General features: G+C 41.2%; 1 protein-coding gene across 5 annotated transcripts in view; it reads right to left on the reverse strand.

The window, feature by feature from the left end:
* Nucleotides 1-16532, reverse strand: part of SCML4 (Scm polycomb group protein like 4) — a 161752-nt gene that overhangs the window by 80141 nt on the left and 65079 nt on the right. For all 5 annotated transcript variants that reach the window (XM_073675800.1, XM_073675801.1, XM_073675803.1 and 2 more), the window contains exon 2: nt 795-1007. In XM_073675800.1, the coding sequence (XP_073531901.1) occupies nt 795-992 (198 nt within the window). In that variant the 5' untranslated portion in view covers nt 993-1007. The remainder of the gene's footprint in view (nt 1-794; nt 1008-16532) is intronic.

The following is a 16532-nucleotide window of genomic DNA, read 5'->3' on the forward strand; positions in this document are numbered from 1 at the left end:
AAATAAAAAATAAATATATACTTTACCCTCTGATGGCCCCCGGTGTCCTGCTTCATCGGTCCCGGCTGCCGGCAGTGAAGACTGTAGGACCTTCCGACGTCAGCGTCACGTGACCCGTCACATGACTCTGACGTCAGCGAAGGTCCTTCATTCAACCGCGAAGTGCCCGGGAAGCCGGCAGGACGCAGCGCGGGCCGTCAGAAGGTGAGAATATATATATTTTTTATTTTATTCTTTTTTTTTTAATGGTACCTGGGTCTGGATGAGAGTCCTCTCATCCACACCCGGGTACCATCCGCACATTAGACCGCATGAAAAGCGCATCAACATATACAGTGATGCGGATTCCATGCGGTCTAATGCAAGTCAATGGCGGCAAAAGAGCAGCGTTTCCGCAAAATTAATTGACATGCTGCGGATTTTTGACCGCAGCGTTTACGCTGCGGAAAAATCCGCATCATGGGCACAGCACATGCGGATTTCCATTGGGGAACATTGCTGCCCTTCTACCATGCGTTTTTCATGCGTTTCCGCGGCGTTTACGCAACTGCAAAAACGCCGCGGAAACGCATGAAAAACGCATCGTGTGAACTCAGCCTAAATCTGCTTAATACTGAGTTTCTCTGGCTACTTTTCCAAATTTGTAATCTAACATGAGCTTCTACGATGTAAAGATTCTGTTTATTTTGTTTATACTTTTAATCATGAAGAGACCATCCCTTAGTTTTATTTAAAAATGAACAGTATGGAAAATACACAAAATTACTGTGTACAACAGATGTTCATAGAAATACCTTAAAGCCAGGCTTTCTGCCTCTCTTCTTTGGAATTTTTACAGTTGGGATGGATCCCGCATTCCCCGAATATAAGTTGTGGACAGTCATTTTCAGGGGGTTGGAATGAAGTGGGGGTCGCCCCCGTTTTCTGCCAGGTATTCTAGGAGACTGCATCTCTGCAATGTACTCTCTCACGTTATGTATAGACTGATTCATTCACAAAAAATAGACCTGAAAGATAAAACAAATAACACTCTCCATTATATAAATACAATTTGGTAAATAAAGTCATTTGGAAGGCATCAGAATGAACATCCAAACACTAATATGTCAATGTGATCATACTGCCTCCTGTCTATCTTTTTGCTAACCTATTCTACATATAGATAGTAAGCTGTAAGAGACATGTGTCATTTAGTATTTGAAATGCCTTGAAACAATCAAAAATTCAAAAAGAAAATAGTTGGGACACTACATTGCTCTTTTTGATTCCAAGCCCTTTTGGTTGAAACAAAAAGAAGAAAACTGTACTTAAGCAAAGTTAAAATCTTTCACAGCTTCTTCAGAGACTAGAGACCCCCATATACATTAGACTAATGTAAGCTGAATACGCCAAAATCGAAGGGTTCAGCCAACAGTCTAATGTGTATGGGAGTCTGGCAGCGGCTCAGTTACAGAGAACACACAAGCACTTGGTAGAGTAAGCACGCCTGAGCGTGGGAGGGTCGGGTCATGGGTGAGATAGATGTTGGTCGAATGATTGGCCGAACCATTGTCCAGTCGACAGCTATCAAAGTGTATGGGGGGGCTAAATAATACTACAGTCCATCTATGTCAATGGTCAATGGTGTCTCTGCTTAGTGTAGATGATTTTATTGCTTGTCTTCTTTTCTTTGTAAAGTACTAATTAAAAATGGGTGTAGCAATCTCATAAAAATTGCTCTCTAAAAAGAAACAATGATTGTTGGTTTATCACCAGATTTTCCAAAAGGAAACATTACTATACCGCGTTCCATATTATTATGCAAATGCTATGTTTCTCTGATTTTCTTAAACGGTCAATGCAAACGAGTCAGTATAATGTTCAAATCGACAACCGTTAAGAGTATAAATCAAATTTAATTGGACAAACCTCCCAATGATAACAGTATTTTTTCAAAACTAAAAGAACCAAAACACAAAATGCACTGTTCAAAATTATTATGCAGAACAGAGTTTTCAAACATTTTATAGGTTGTAAAGAACTGAAAATGGTCATTAAGAGGTCACATTTATTGAAATCAAAAGCTTTTTCAGATCAAAAGGTCTTAACAGGCCAAGTTATATGTTAACATAGGACACCTTCTTTAATATCTCCTTCACAATTCTTGCATCCATTAAACTCGTAAGTTTGTGGATAGTTTCTGCATGAATTCCTTTGCAGGAGTCAGAATACTTTTGATGTGAACTGCCTCTTGATCTTTTGCTTGATGATACTCCAAGGTTCTCAATATGGTTGATGTCAGGGCAGGATGGTAGCTTCACCATGAGTGTCTCTCCTTTTATCCCCATGGCAGCCAATGACTTAGAGGTATTCTTCGAAGCATGAGATGATGCACTGTCATGCATGAAGATGATTTTGCTACTCATGGCACGGTTCTTCTTTTTGTACCATGGAAGAAAGTGGTCAGTCAGAAACTCTATATAGAACTGTCCCATTGGCCGCCATGTCCACCATCATTTACTGCCTTCAATATCTTATCATAGCCATGTGTAAATTTCCTCCTTGTACGTTCAATGCAAGGTTTCATCATACAACTAATTTTATGGCTGTATTTTTTGAATGCTCTTAATGATATATAGCGATCACCAAAATATTTAAATTGACCTAAACCTATATTTTAAATGTGTTTCTTGAACATAGTTTCCATGAAAGGAATCTATCAAGTTGATAAACCAGAGATTGGGAATCATTTAAAGGGTTTGTGTCATTAGGCACTTTGCTGTTAAAACCTCCCAAACAGGTATAACAAGGCTTCTTTACCATAAAAACGAAATCTGTAGAATAGTCTACCTCATGGGCAGGTCACATCAGGAGCCGTCGAGGACCTCTGATTAAGTGATATAGGCACACTCCCCTGATGAGGCCTCGCTATTGAGGCAGAAAAGCGTTGGGACTTCGTTATACAGAGTACACTTGGGTACTGCTCTTGTCAGAGCGGGAGATCTACAGTGCACGACAGGGTACCTGGGGACAAAGTTTTGTACTCCTGCGTTCCTATCTTTGTGTCTCAGTACCTAGGACTCATCTGAGTCATCAACAGTTGGGTCAGATCGTGATTATTTTAATGAGCACAGGCACTATGAGCACTTTATGATGTGATGTATATTTTTTATCATATTATATTAAAGGTTAAGTTTTAGAGATACTCTAGCTATATATGTACTAAGTTTATAAGAGTATACAATTATTATCCATTTAGGATAGATTTTGAGCTGTGAATCATAATCGGAGAGCACCATAATGTAGGAGCAGAGACCCTGATTCCAGTGATGTTTCACATACTAGGCTGTGTTTTGCTGTTCCAATACAACTAAAGTTTTACCAGCAGGAGTTTATCCATATAGCACAGCTTGGCATGTGCATCCCAGTCCAACCATGCCCTCAGCACTCATTAGCATCTCTCTGTCACTATACAATGTACACAGAAAGCAGTGGTGTGGGCGAGTTATACAGAGATCAACAGCTCAGCTGTGTTAGATCTGCAGCAGAGAAAAATGTGACTCTATCATAACTGCTGCACCCAGTAAACTGACACATTGCTGGAATCGGGGTCTCTGTCCCTACTTCATGATGCTGTCAGCAAAGCCTGCTGACATATTCCCATTAACTATGTAACCAGTGAGGTCTGCCCTACAGCTTGAGAATCAGAGCTCTATAGAATTATTATATGGGTATGGCACTATATACAGCACTGTGAAGTAGCTCAGTATTACGTGGACTCTGTACAGTATTCCTGCTTAAACCTATCACGACATGCGCCGTACATGTATGGCGCATGGCGTGTCTCACCCTTTGACACAGGATTCGGCGATGAGCCCGCACCTTTCCATCGATATGACAGCTGATCTGATCAGCTGACATGTGCACCTAACAGCCGTGGATGGAATCGCGATCCACCCGTGGATGTTAACATGTTAAATGCCGCCGTCAATCTCTGACAGCGGCATTTAACATGGCTGCGGCAGAAGGACGTCACTAGTCCTGCCCATCGGCGCCCGTGTCACATGACCGAAGGGTCGCTGATGGGTTGGCATGACAACCCGGAGTCTCCTGCAGTTGTCATTGCCGGGATGCTATGAGCGCCGTCCAGCGGTCATCGTTCACTGAAAGTGAGCATTTCTGCTACACACAGGCGATCAGATGATCGAAGATTTTAGTCTCCCATGGAGTCTACTGAAGCATGTAAAAAATAAAAAATAAATGTTTTTAAAAATATAAAAAAATAAAAGAATGCAAAAGTTTAAATCACCCCCCTTTCGACCCATTAAAAATTAAACAATAAAAAAAAAAAAAATCAAATATACACATACTTGGTATCACCGCATTCAGAATCGTCCGATTTATCTATATAAAAAGAACCAATCCAATCATTAAACGGCGCAACGACAAAAAATGAAAACGCCAGAATTACATTTTTTTTGGTCGCCACAAAATTGCAATAAAATGCAATAACGGTCAATCAAAACATTGCATCTACCCTAAAATGGTATCAATAAAATTGCCAGCTCGGCGGACAAAAAATAAGCTTTTACCTGGCCCCAGATCCCGAAAAATGTTGACGCTACGGGTCTCGGAAAATGGCGACTTTTTTTTTTTTTTACCAAACTTTGGATATTTTTTTTAACACTTAAATAAAAAGAACCTATACATGTTTGGTATCTACGAACTCGTAACGACCTGGAGAATCATATTGGCAGGTCAGTTTTAGCATTTAGTGAACATGATAAAGAAGAAAAAAAACAACTGTGGAATTGCACTTTTTTTGCATCATATTGACTGAAAATTAAAAAAGTTATGGCTCTGGGAAGAAAAGGAGCAAAAAACGAAATCGCAAAAACAAAAAAGGGCCCTGGCGTGAAGGGGTTAATGGCATTTAGAAACTGTGTGGCCTATTATTCGGACAATGTAATGGAAGGAAGGCTCCCCATTTCCAACAAGAGTATAAGCAAAGCTTAAACTTGTGTCCGCACACCAAACCAGTGAAACATGACCTGTGGATGTCATGGTGAATGCATGTCTGCATGTTCCCCTTGGGGTCTGCTATGCCTCATTAGCACATGTCAATATGAAGAGGATTTGTTACAGTTGCCAAGGTGAAGCAATCTAATTAAGGCATAACTAATTTACTCTCCCATTAAGCAGATCTTTTCTTTATGTAAGTGAGAAATATCGCTCATTTTCTTATAACTACACCGCGTGCAGAATTATTAGGCAAATGAGTATTTTGCTCACATGATACTTTTTATACATGTTGTCCTACTCCAAGCTGCATAGGCTTGAGAACCAACTACCAATTAAGTAAATCTGGTGATGTGCATCTCTGTAATGAGGAGGGGTGTTGACTAATGACATCCGCACCCTATATAAGGTGTGCTTAATTATTAGGCAACTTCCTTTCCTTTGGCAAAATGGGTCAGAAGAGGGATTTGACGGGCTCTGAAAAGTCCAAAATTGTGAGATGTCTTGCAGAGGGATGCAGCAGTCTTGAAATTTCCAAACTTTTGAAGCGTGATCACCGAACAATCAAGCGTTTCATGGCAACTAGCCAACAGGGTCGCAAGAAGAGTGTTGGCCAAAAAAGGCGCAAAATAACTGCCCATGAATTGAGGAAAATCAAGCATGAAGCTGCCAAGATGCCATTCGCCACCAGTTTTGCCATATTTCAGAGCTGCAACGTTACTGGAGTATCAAAAAGCACAAGGTGTGTGATACTCAGGGACATGGCCAAGGTAAGGAAGGTAGAAAAACGACCACCTTTGAACAAGAAACATAAGATAAAACGTCAAGAATGGGTCAAGAAATATCTTAAGACTGATTTTTCAAAGGTTTTATGGACTGATGAAATGAGAGTGACTTTTGATGGGCCAGATGGATGGGCCAGAGGCTGGATCAATAAAGGGCAGAGAGCTCCACTCCGACTCAGACGCCAGCAAGGTTGAGGTGGGGTACTGGTATGGGCTGGTATCATCAAAGATGAACTTGTGGGACCTTTCCAGGTTGAGGATGGAGTGAAGCTCAACTCCCAGACCTACTGCCAGTTTCTGGAAGACAACTTCTTCAAGCAGTGGTACAGGAAGAAGTCAGTATTGTTCAAGAAAAACATGATTTTCATGCAGGACAATGCTCCATCACATACATCCAACTACTCCACAGCGTGGCTGGCCAGTAAAGGTCTAAAAGAAGAAAAAATAATGACATGGCGCCCTTGTTCACCTGATCTGAACCCCATAGAGAACCTGTGGTCCATCATAAAATGTGAGATCTACAGGGAGGGAAAACAGTACACCTCTCGGAACAGTGTCTGGGAGGCTGTGGTGGCTGCTGGACGCAATGTTGATCGAAAACAGATCAAGCAACTGACAGAATCTATGGATGGAAGGCTGTTGAGTGTCATCATAAAGAAAGGTGGCTATATTGATCACTAATTCTTTTGTTTTTTGTTTTTGCATGTCAGAAATGTTTATTTCTAAATTTTGTGCATAGTACATAGTACATAGTACATAGTTTGTAAAGCCGATATTGGTTTACCTGGTGAAAATAAACAAGTGAGATGGGATTATATTTGGTTTTTATTAAGTTGCCTAATAATTCTGCACAGTAATAGTTACCTGCACAAACAGATATCCTCCTAAGATAGCCAAATCTAAAAAAAAAACACTTCAACTTCCAAAAATATTAAGCTTGGATATTTATGAGTCTTTTCGGTTGATTGAGAACATCGTTGTTGATCAATAATAAAAATAATCCTCTGAAATACAACTTGCCTAATAATTCTGCACACAGTGTATGTAAAAAAAATCATTGATTTACTCTACATACCTACTGTCAGGGAAATATTAAGAAAATATTAACAATTTCTCCCAAACCCCTTTTCCATCTCCCCCCTCCCTTATCCACCATCTGTCACAAGAGAAGAGCTGACAATCTAAAGGGCGATCTCCTATGGAAATTAACACACACAGCAGAAGTGACTCAAGCATATGCTGGCACAAGAGAGGTGCTGCCAACCCCATTTAAAATGCGAGGGTGTTTTCCTCTAACACAGACCTGCAACAATTTACCTCCAGCTGAGGAAGCTTGACTTCCGAGCTTCAAAAGGAAATTATAGTCATGCCAGCACCGATACGGAATATGGAATAACTAAAGTTTCATAAGTCCGATAATAACGGGACCCAAATTTTTAGTGGCAGGGTCAGCCAAGGAGCAATATGCTTATTTTTCCATAGCTGTAAGCACCTCCAGGGAGCGGTAATGCAAAAGTTCAAGAATAACTGATCGCAGTTACACCATACACCATTCATAACGGAAAATATGGTGTCGCTTGCAAGCTGCTGAGGGCAACCAGCAAGAAGTTATCGCGGAAGTTAGATATTTTAACAAAAACATGAAGGGTGGAGCCCGAGCCCACATGATGTCATCACAGGGGTGTGTGGGCTTGTCTCCCTCTTCGACATAAAAGATCCAACTAAAGATTGATCCATATTCATTGCCAGGGGGGTATAGATACTATAAGCAACGGATCGCGTTCGATAACGCTCAAATCAAATCGGAGAACCCCTCCTCCAGCTATACTAATTTGTCTTTGCGAACTCTATAGTAAGTTTCTTCTGGAATCTTGTTTATTTTATGAAACTGTCTATTCTGTACTGTAAATATCCATTTGTAAAATCTTTGCATATTTATCCTAAACATTGCCTCCCTTTTGGATTAAATGTAAAATTTAATAGCTCTGTTTCTTTTGCTCTGTAATCGTTCCCTCCCCCGAAGCCATATACGATAACAGAAAGCAGGAGTCCGGCCAAGCCTGTATTATAGTTCAAACGTGGTCGGTGGTGGCAGCGAATAATATTAATTGGGCTATCGTGAAGCCGGCAGTAACCATACAGGGCGTGTACACATATTCCACGCGTTGGAATCTGGAAGTGTGTGCCATATGCTTTCTGCTCGCTTGCAGATAGCTAAGTAGTGAGTAATTGGGATCGTGTGCTCGCGAATCCCTGCTCAATCCAGTGAATAATTGACAGAGTGACGGCAGTGGCGAGATACTGTGTGATCTCCCCGGTCCTGTCCCTGTGCGCCCCTGACACCTACTGAGGAGTTTTTACATCAAGTAATAAATGTCATTATGTTTGTATTGCTTGTAAATACTTAGATTTATTTAGCCTCAAACATATAAACTTTATTAAGTGGTATAAATATAGTATAATCCAAAACAATGAACATAGCTTAATGCAACATGTAAAGTTACAGGCTGGCAGAATTAAAATGTACTGTACATAAAAGGTCATCATCACTCAGAGAAACACATATATCTCAAGGAACTTATTGACATAGAATGCACACCCTTCCAGAATCAGAATAGACAAATACACTCTCCAATCACTGATAAAAGTGGACAAAAATAAAATAAATGTGTGTGTGTGTGTATGTATACATACACAACTGTTCAAAAGTTTGGGGTCACCCAGACAAAAGTATGAGTTTCCATGGAAAACACAAAATTATTTATCAAATGAGTTGCAAAATGATTAGAAAATATAGTCCAGACATTGACAAGGTTAGAAATAATAATTTTTATTAGAAAGAATAATTTTCTCCTTCAAACTTTGCTTTAGTCAAAGAATGCTCCCTTTGCAGGAATTCCAGCATTGCAGACCTTTGGCATTCTAGCTATTAATTTGCTGAGGTAATCTTAAGAAATTTCACCCCATGCTTTCTGAAGCCCCTCCCACAAGTTGGATTGGCTTGATAGGCACTTTTTGCTCACCATACGGTCAAGCTGCTCCCACAACAGCTCAATGGGGTTGAGATCTAGTGACTGCGCTGGTCACTCCATTACAGATCGAATACCAGCTGCCTGCTTCTTCCCTAAATAGTTCATGCATAATTTGGAGGTGTGCTTTGGGTCATTGTCCTATTGTAGGATGAAATTGGCTCCAATCAAGCGCTGTCCACAGGGTACAGCATGGCGTTGCAAAATGGAGTGATAGCCTTCCTTATTCAAAATCCCATTTACCTTGTACAAATCTCCCACTTTACCAGCACTAAAGCAAACCCAGACCATCACTTTACCTCCACCATGCTTGACAGATGGCGTCAGGCACTCTTCCAGTATCTTTTCAGTCGTTCTGCATCTCACAAATGTTCTTCTGTGTGATCCAAACACCTCAAACTTTGATTCGTCTGTCCATAAAACTTTTTTCCAATCTTCCTCTGTCCAATGTCTGTGTTCTTTTGCCCATATTAATATTTTCCTTTTATTAGCCAGTCTCAGATATGGCTTTTTCTTTGCCACTTTGCCCTGAAGGCCAGCATCCCGGAATCGCCGCTTCACTGTAGACATTGACACTGGGGTTTTGCGTGTACTATTTAATGAAGCTGCCAGTTGAGGAGCTTTGAGGCATCGATTTCTCAAACTAGAGACTCTATTGTACTTGTCTTGTTGCTAAGTTGTGCAGCAGGGCCTCCCACTTCTCTTTCTACTCTGGTTAGAGCCGGTTTGTGCTCTCCTTTGAAGGGAGTAGTTGTAGGAAATCTTCGGTTTCTTGGCAATTTCTCGCATGGAATAGCCTTCATTTCTAAGAACAAGAATAGACTGTCGAGTTTCACATGAAAGTTCTCTTTTCCTGGCCATTTTGAGAGTTTCATAGAACAAACAAATGTAATGCTCCAGATTCTCAACTAGCTCAAAGGAAGGTCAATTTTATAGCTTCTCAAATCAGCTAAACCGTCTTCAGCTGAGCTAACATACTTGTGCAAGGGTTTTCTAGGGTTTTCTAAACATCCATTAGCCTTCTTACACAGTTTGCAAACACAATGTACCATTAAAACACTGCAGTGGTGGTTGTTGGAAATGGGCCTCTATACACCTATGTAGATATTGCAATAAAAACAAGACATTTGCAGCTAGAATAGTCATTTACCACATTAACAATGTGTAGAGTGTATTTCTCATTCATTTAATGTTAGCTTTATTGAAAAAAAATGTGCTTTTTTTCAAAAATAATGAAATTTCTAAATGACCCCAAACTTTTGAACGGTAGTGTACATATATATATTTTTTTATATATATATATATATATATATATATATATATATATATATATATATATATATATATATATATATATATATATATATATATATACAGTGCCTACAAGTAGTATTCAACCCCCTGCAGATTTAGCTGGTTGACACATGCGGAATTAACTTGGCATTGTGACATTTGTACTGTAGATCAGCCTGGAAGTGGGAAATGCACTGCAGCAAATATTGTTTTTTTTTTTGTTTTTGTTTTTTTTTTAAAACGTTAAAAGTTAATTCAGAGTGTCATTTATTATTCAACCCCTCAAACCACAAGAATTCTGTTTGGTCCCCCTAAAGTATTAAGAAGTAGTTCAGGCACCAAGAATAATGAGCTTCACATGTGTGGATTAAAGATCTCTTTTGCCAGCCTTTTCTGACTATTTAAGACCCTCCCCAAACTTGTGAACAGCACTCAGACATGGTCAACATGGGAAAGACAAAAGAGCATTCCAAGGCCATCAGAGACAAGATCGTGGAGGGTCACAAGGCTGGCAAGGGGTACAAAACCCTTTCCAAGGAGTTGGGCCTACCTGTCTCCACTGTTGGGAGCATCATCCGTAAGTGGAAGGCTTATGGAACTACTGTTAGCCTTCCACGGCCTGGACAGCCTTTGAAAGTGTCCTCCCGTGCCGAGGCCAGGCTTGTCCGAAGAGTCAAGGCTAACCCAAGGACAACAAGGAAGGAACTCCGGGAAGATCTCATGGCAGTGGGGACATTGGTTTCAGTCAATACCATAAGTAACGTACTCCACCGCAATGGTCTCCGTTCCAGACGAGGCCGTAAGGTACCTTTACTTTCAAAGCGTCATGTCAAGGCTCGTCTACAGTTTGCTCATGATCACTTGGAGGACTCTGAGACAGACTGGTTCAAGGTTCTATGGTCTGATGAGACCAAGATCGAGATCTTTGGTGCCAACCACACACGTGACGTTTGGAGACTGGATGGCACTGCATACGACCCCAAGAATACCATCCCTACAGTCAAGCATGGTGGTGGCAGCATCATGCTGTGGGGCTGTTTCTCTGCCAAGGGGCCTGGCCATCTGGTCCGCATCCATGGGAAGATGGATAGCACGGCCTACCTGGAGATTTTGGCCAAGAACCTCCGCTCCTCCATCAAGGATCTTAAGATGGGTCGTAATTTCATCTTCCAACAAGACAACGACCCAAAGCACACAGCCAAGAAAACCAAGGCCTGGTTCAAGAGGGAAAAAGTCAAGGTGTTGGAGTGGCCTAGTCAGTCTCCTGACCTTAACCCAATTGAAAACTTGTGCAAGGAGCTCAAGAATAAAGTCCACATGAGACACCCAAAGAACCTAGATAACTTCGAGAAGATCTGCATGGAGGAGTGGGCCAAGATAACTCCACAGACCTGTGCCGGCCTGATCAGGTCTTATAAAAGACGATTATTAGCTGTAATTGCAAACAAGGGTTATTCCACAAAATATTAAACATAGGGGTTGTATAATAATTGACCCACACTTTTATGTTTAAAATTTAATAAAATTCAACTGAGCAACATAACTTTTTGGTTTGTAAGATTTATGCTTCTGTTCATAAAACCTACTCTCGTTTGCAGTTTGAAGGCTCTAACTTATTTGCATCTTATCAAACCAGCTAAATCTGCAGGGGGTTGAATACTACTTGTAGGCACTGTATATATATATATATATATATATATATATATATTTATTTATACACAGATAATTTTATTAGTTTTAGTCCAATTAAAATATTCAAGCTACATTCCACTGTAGTAGAAAGTTTTACAGTCTATCGCAGGGGTTTCAAACTCGACTGGGTATATGGGCCGCACACGGAAAAAAGTTAATTTGGGGTGCCGCATTCTTTGCAGGACAAAGTGATATTTTTAGTGATACCATTTTTTTTCTATACACCTTTTGAACATTTTTGCTGTTTTATTTTTTATAGCTTGGGTCGTTATGGACGTGGCGATAATAAAACATGCACTTTTTTGTTTACTTTAGTTTAGATATATAGCAGCATTTTTAGTGGCAAAATATTTTTTCATGCTTTATTTTGACGTTTTTCTGCCAAAATCTTGTAGTAATGTGCCCCACCCTGGTCTGCATCTTGTAATGTCCCCCATCTTTGTCCCATCTTGTCGTAATTTCACATACCGGTCCCCATCTTTTAGGACTGTCCCCAGCCTGGTCCCCATCTTTTAGGACTGTCCCCAGCCTGGTCCCCATCTTTTAGGACTGTCCCCAGCCTGGTCCCCATCTTGGAGGACTGTCCCCAGCCTGGTCCCCATCTTGGAGGACTGTCCCCAGCCTGGTCCCCATCTTGGATGACTGTCCCCAGCCTGGTCCCCATCTTGGAGGACTGTCCCTTGTGCCATGCTGGCCTCTGATAGACCGGCGGCTGGCACTGGTATTGCTGTGCAGAGAGCCGGTCTCTGAGCGGCAATACACTGAACTGAAGCACAGCTGACGGCAGCTCCTGGATAGGGCCGCGATCGGGGTCTATGGTGGCTGAAGCAACCTGAAGGGCCGCATGCGGCCCGCGGGCCGCGTGTTTGAGCCCCTTGGTCTATCGTATAATATTCCGCTCTCAGTAGCGTAGCTACCGGGGGGCAAAAGGTGCGGTTGCCCCAAGCCCCGCCCTCTGAGGGGCCCACCCAGAGCTACGCTGCCCTTAACTGCATCGGCATTCACAGCGCGCCGTTAATTTCTGCGGTAGAGCAGGCAGACACGGTCTCCTTGCACCACCGTTCTCTGTTCTGTAGACCACAGGTTGCTTTAAACCTGCGGTCAACAGAACAGCAGGTGATTCTGGGGCAGGAAGTCAGAGTCCGGGTGTCGTGATGTCATCGCTCCGCGTCAGGACTCTGATGTCCAGTGCTTGCGCCAGCGCTTTGCAAGAAGACTTGTCAGGATCCTGGAATAGGGGAGTATATGATGTTTTTTAATTGAAACGTATGGTGTGACTGTGGGGCCATCATAAAGTATGGGGGCCATTATATTATATGGAGGACTGTGGGGGGTGCAATATACTGTACGGAGGCCTATATGGCACATGTAATGTAATAATTTCAAGATAATTGTCTATAAGTATTAGTTTATGTCACTATTATATGACACACATATTAACGTTGCTCAAACTGTCTCAATGTGTTTCTCCAAGAGAGTATACCGTGGGCACATCAGGAGGCTAGTAGACGCTAAATACACTTGTAGGACTAAGGGTGCACTAGTGGCACTCAAGCCCTTAGTTTAGGCATAATTGTATACTAACTAAATTATGGACATACAGACTAAGCTTGAGTGTAAGAAATAGACAGTGGTACAAAGGCAATGAGAGATGAATGCAAAGAATTCACAGCAGGAGTTCTGATAATGGCCTCAGATAAAAATTACACAGTAAATAAAGTGTCTGTAATGTATTAGATGGAATAGGTCAAAACTGGCACTGACACACACATGTAAAACACAACATTATTAGCACTTAAGTACCTATGATGACAGATTTTTCCAAAAAAGTGCGTAGTGAATAAAATGGCTTTTAGAAGCAAGATACCAGAAATGGCATTAGGGCACCTATATAAAGTGTAACAATAGTATTGGGACTCCAATGCCCCACTGATAAGCACCAAAGGTTGCGAATACTGTATACAGCACAATTCCAAACATGCCAAAGTCCTGATGGTGGACACTAACAAAAAAGTGCGGCATACAGAACGAGCACCCAAACACTATAAATAATAGATACTACGAGTTGTGAATAATGTATACAGCGCAATTTCAAAACCGCTATAGTCCTGATGGTGGACACTGACAAAAAACATGGTGTACAGAGGTGGAATCCAATCCTCAACATTTTTAATTGCAACAAGAAGGAAAAGATGTGGAATTATGGAAATCACAGGATCGATGGACACAGACAATAATTAAATAATGGAAACTTTTTTTTCAAAACATCTTGATTCATCCAGCATCGAGTATGAGTGCCATGTTCAGAAATACACACACTTGCATGCCTCAGCAGTCTATCAAGGAGGTTATTAATATTTTTTTGAATAATGTTCTACCACAGTGAATGCACATGCGCACCATAATCCCTGGTGTAAGACTGGTGTGACGTTCCCTTGTAAAGGCCTCTTCATGGCATTGCCCATGTGGTCTTCAGACCAATCTCTGAATATCATTGTGTCCAAGACAAGAGCGAGACTCATCATCACATCACAAACCTTCTTTCCAGCCTTCAGTCTCCATCTAGAGACCACTGGGCAATGCTATGAAAAGGTTTTCACGAGGGAATGTCAGACCAGTCCAACTCCATGGATTTTGGTGTGGAATAATGTACAGTAGCCAGACCCCACCTTGGTATTACATTGATTTGGTGCAGGAAATAGTGGTACGGCAATTTCTCCAAAGTGCCCCAATAGCTGTTTTTCAACACACCAGTACAAAAGTTGCTTGTGATACTGTGAGCAGCCTGCATGGCCTAAATGTGGTACCATGGCCTTCAGCATCTTCGGATTTGTCTCCCATCGAGCACATCTGGGACGTCATTGGTCAGCAATTGTGAAGAGAGCTGCCAGCAGTGGATCTTGATGACTTGCCCAAGTGCATTCAGTGTGGCGGAACATTCCTCAGACATCCATTTATAACTTCACTGATAACATAGCAAGGCATGTATGTGTGGGTATTTTTGTGCGTGTTGCTCATACTCAAAACTAAATAAACCGAGACATTTTGAAAATGAGGTTTCCATTTTTTTCACTATTTGCATATGATCAACATGTCTATCTATTCTGTGATTTCCATAATTCAACATATTTTCCTTTTTTGTATTGTAATTTCAATGTTGAGGTGTGTATTTGTCTATTGTGATTCTGGAAGGGTGTGCATTCTATGTCAATCAGGTACTTGAGATATACAGTATGTGTTTTTCAGACCGATGGTGACCTTTTATGTACATTTTAATTCAATGTTGACGAGTGTAGGAAAGGCACTTATAGATGACAGAAAATATATTTAATTGACAAATAATATCAAACCTCAGAAACAAATTAGGAGGACAGCCACGGCACCCAGATCTGCTCAAAGCATTTTATTTCATCCCCTCTAAGGGTACTTAATTTTTCACACAGCACAATGTCATTAACACGTGAAATAACCATTGATAGCTGTAAGGAAGAGGACTTCCATTTGGGAGCAATATGGATTCTAGCAGCGAGTAATATAATATGAGATAGTCTTAATATTTAAATATTACGTTAGGCATTTTCAACGGTTTCTCTCCTTATAAGCTGGCAATTTGGGGCAGGAGTAGCCTGTGATAACTTCAATTAAAACTGAAATTAGTTGCCAGAATGCTAAAACTTTTAGGCAAGACCACCACGCATGATACTTTGCTCTAAGAAAGCCGCAAGCTCTAAAGAAGACAGGAGAAACCAAGAAGTATATAGTGTTAAATCTGGTAGACACGTAGTAAACCCTATGTAGTATTTTATGTGAATTAGTTCTATACTCAATATGTATGTATATCAGAGCTCTCAATTATGCAGCCATAAATCTGTATGCGGCCCCTGAGGTTGTCTTCTGCGGCTGACATCCTCCGGACAGCAGAGAACAGGCTGAAGGAGGTGCACATCGGTGCTCACTCATGACATCACACTAGAGCAGTGGTAGGTAAATATGAAGAAGAGTATTTTTTTTTAAAAAAAAAAACCTTCCAGACATCTGCAGAGGGAGTTGACTTCCTGCAAACTATCATACATATACGGCGTTAAGATGGTGACAGCTCTTAAGCAGAGCTGACACCATCATCAGTGGGCGTCAGCTGTATATCATACCTGATACTCAGGAGGAATGGCCATGATCAGTATTAGAACTGATTGTGGACTTTTGATCCCTTAGATACTGCCGTTGATCGTGACAGAGGTACTTAGAGAGTTATTTGAGGGAGGGGGCGCCCTCTTTAACCAATCGGCACCTTGTGATTGACGGGTGCTGGTAGTTGCCATGTAACCCAATGACAAGTAATGGCCTTAAGGCCCTGCAATAAACTGGGTCTAAAAGGCAGTTTTAGTGTAAGGCCACGGCCCCACTATCAGTATTTGGTCAGTATTCGGTCAGTATATTTTCTCAGGAGTGGGAGCCAAAACCAGGTGAGGAAGAATCAGAGAAAAAGTATAACAGAAACAAGTCACCAATTCTGCATTTATCACCCACTCCTGGTTTTGGCTCCCACTCCTGAGAAAAAATACTGACCGAATAATGATAGTGGGGCCGTTTTGTCTCCCACTCCTGGGAAAAAATACTGACCGAATACTGATAGTGGGGCCGTGGCCTAAAAGTTAGAGTACCATATAGGGACTAAGTAAAAAAGAAAAAAATATAAGAATAAAACAATGTCAAAATAAAGTGTGAAAAAATAACA

Source organism: Phyllobates terribilis, unplaced genomic scaffold, assembly GCF_046119375.1.
Source record: "Phyllobates terribilis strain yellow unplaced genomic scaffold, ASM4611937v1 Scaffold_3__8_contigs__length_932513732, whole genome shotgun sequence".
In the NCBI taxonomy this organism is placed as follows: Eukaryota; Metazoa; Chordata; class Amphibia; order Anura; family Dendrobatidae; genus Phyllobates; species Phyllobates terribilis.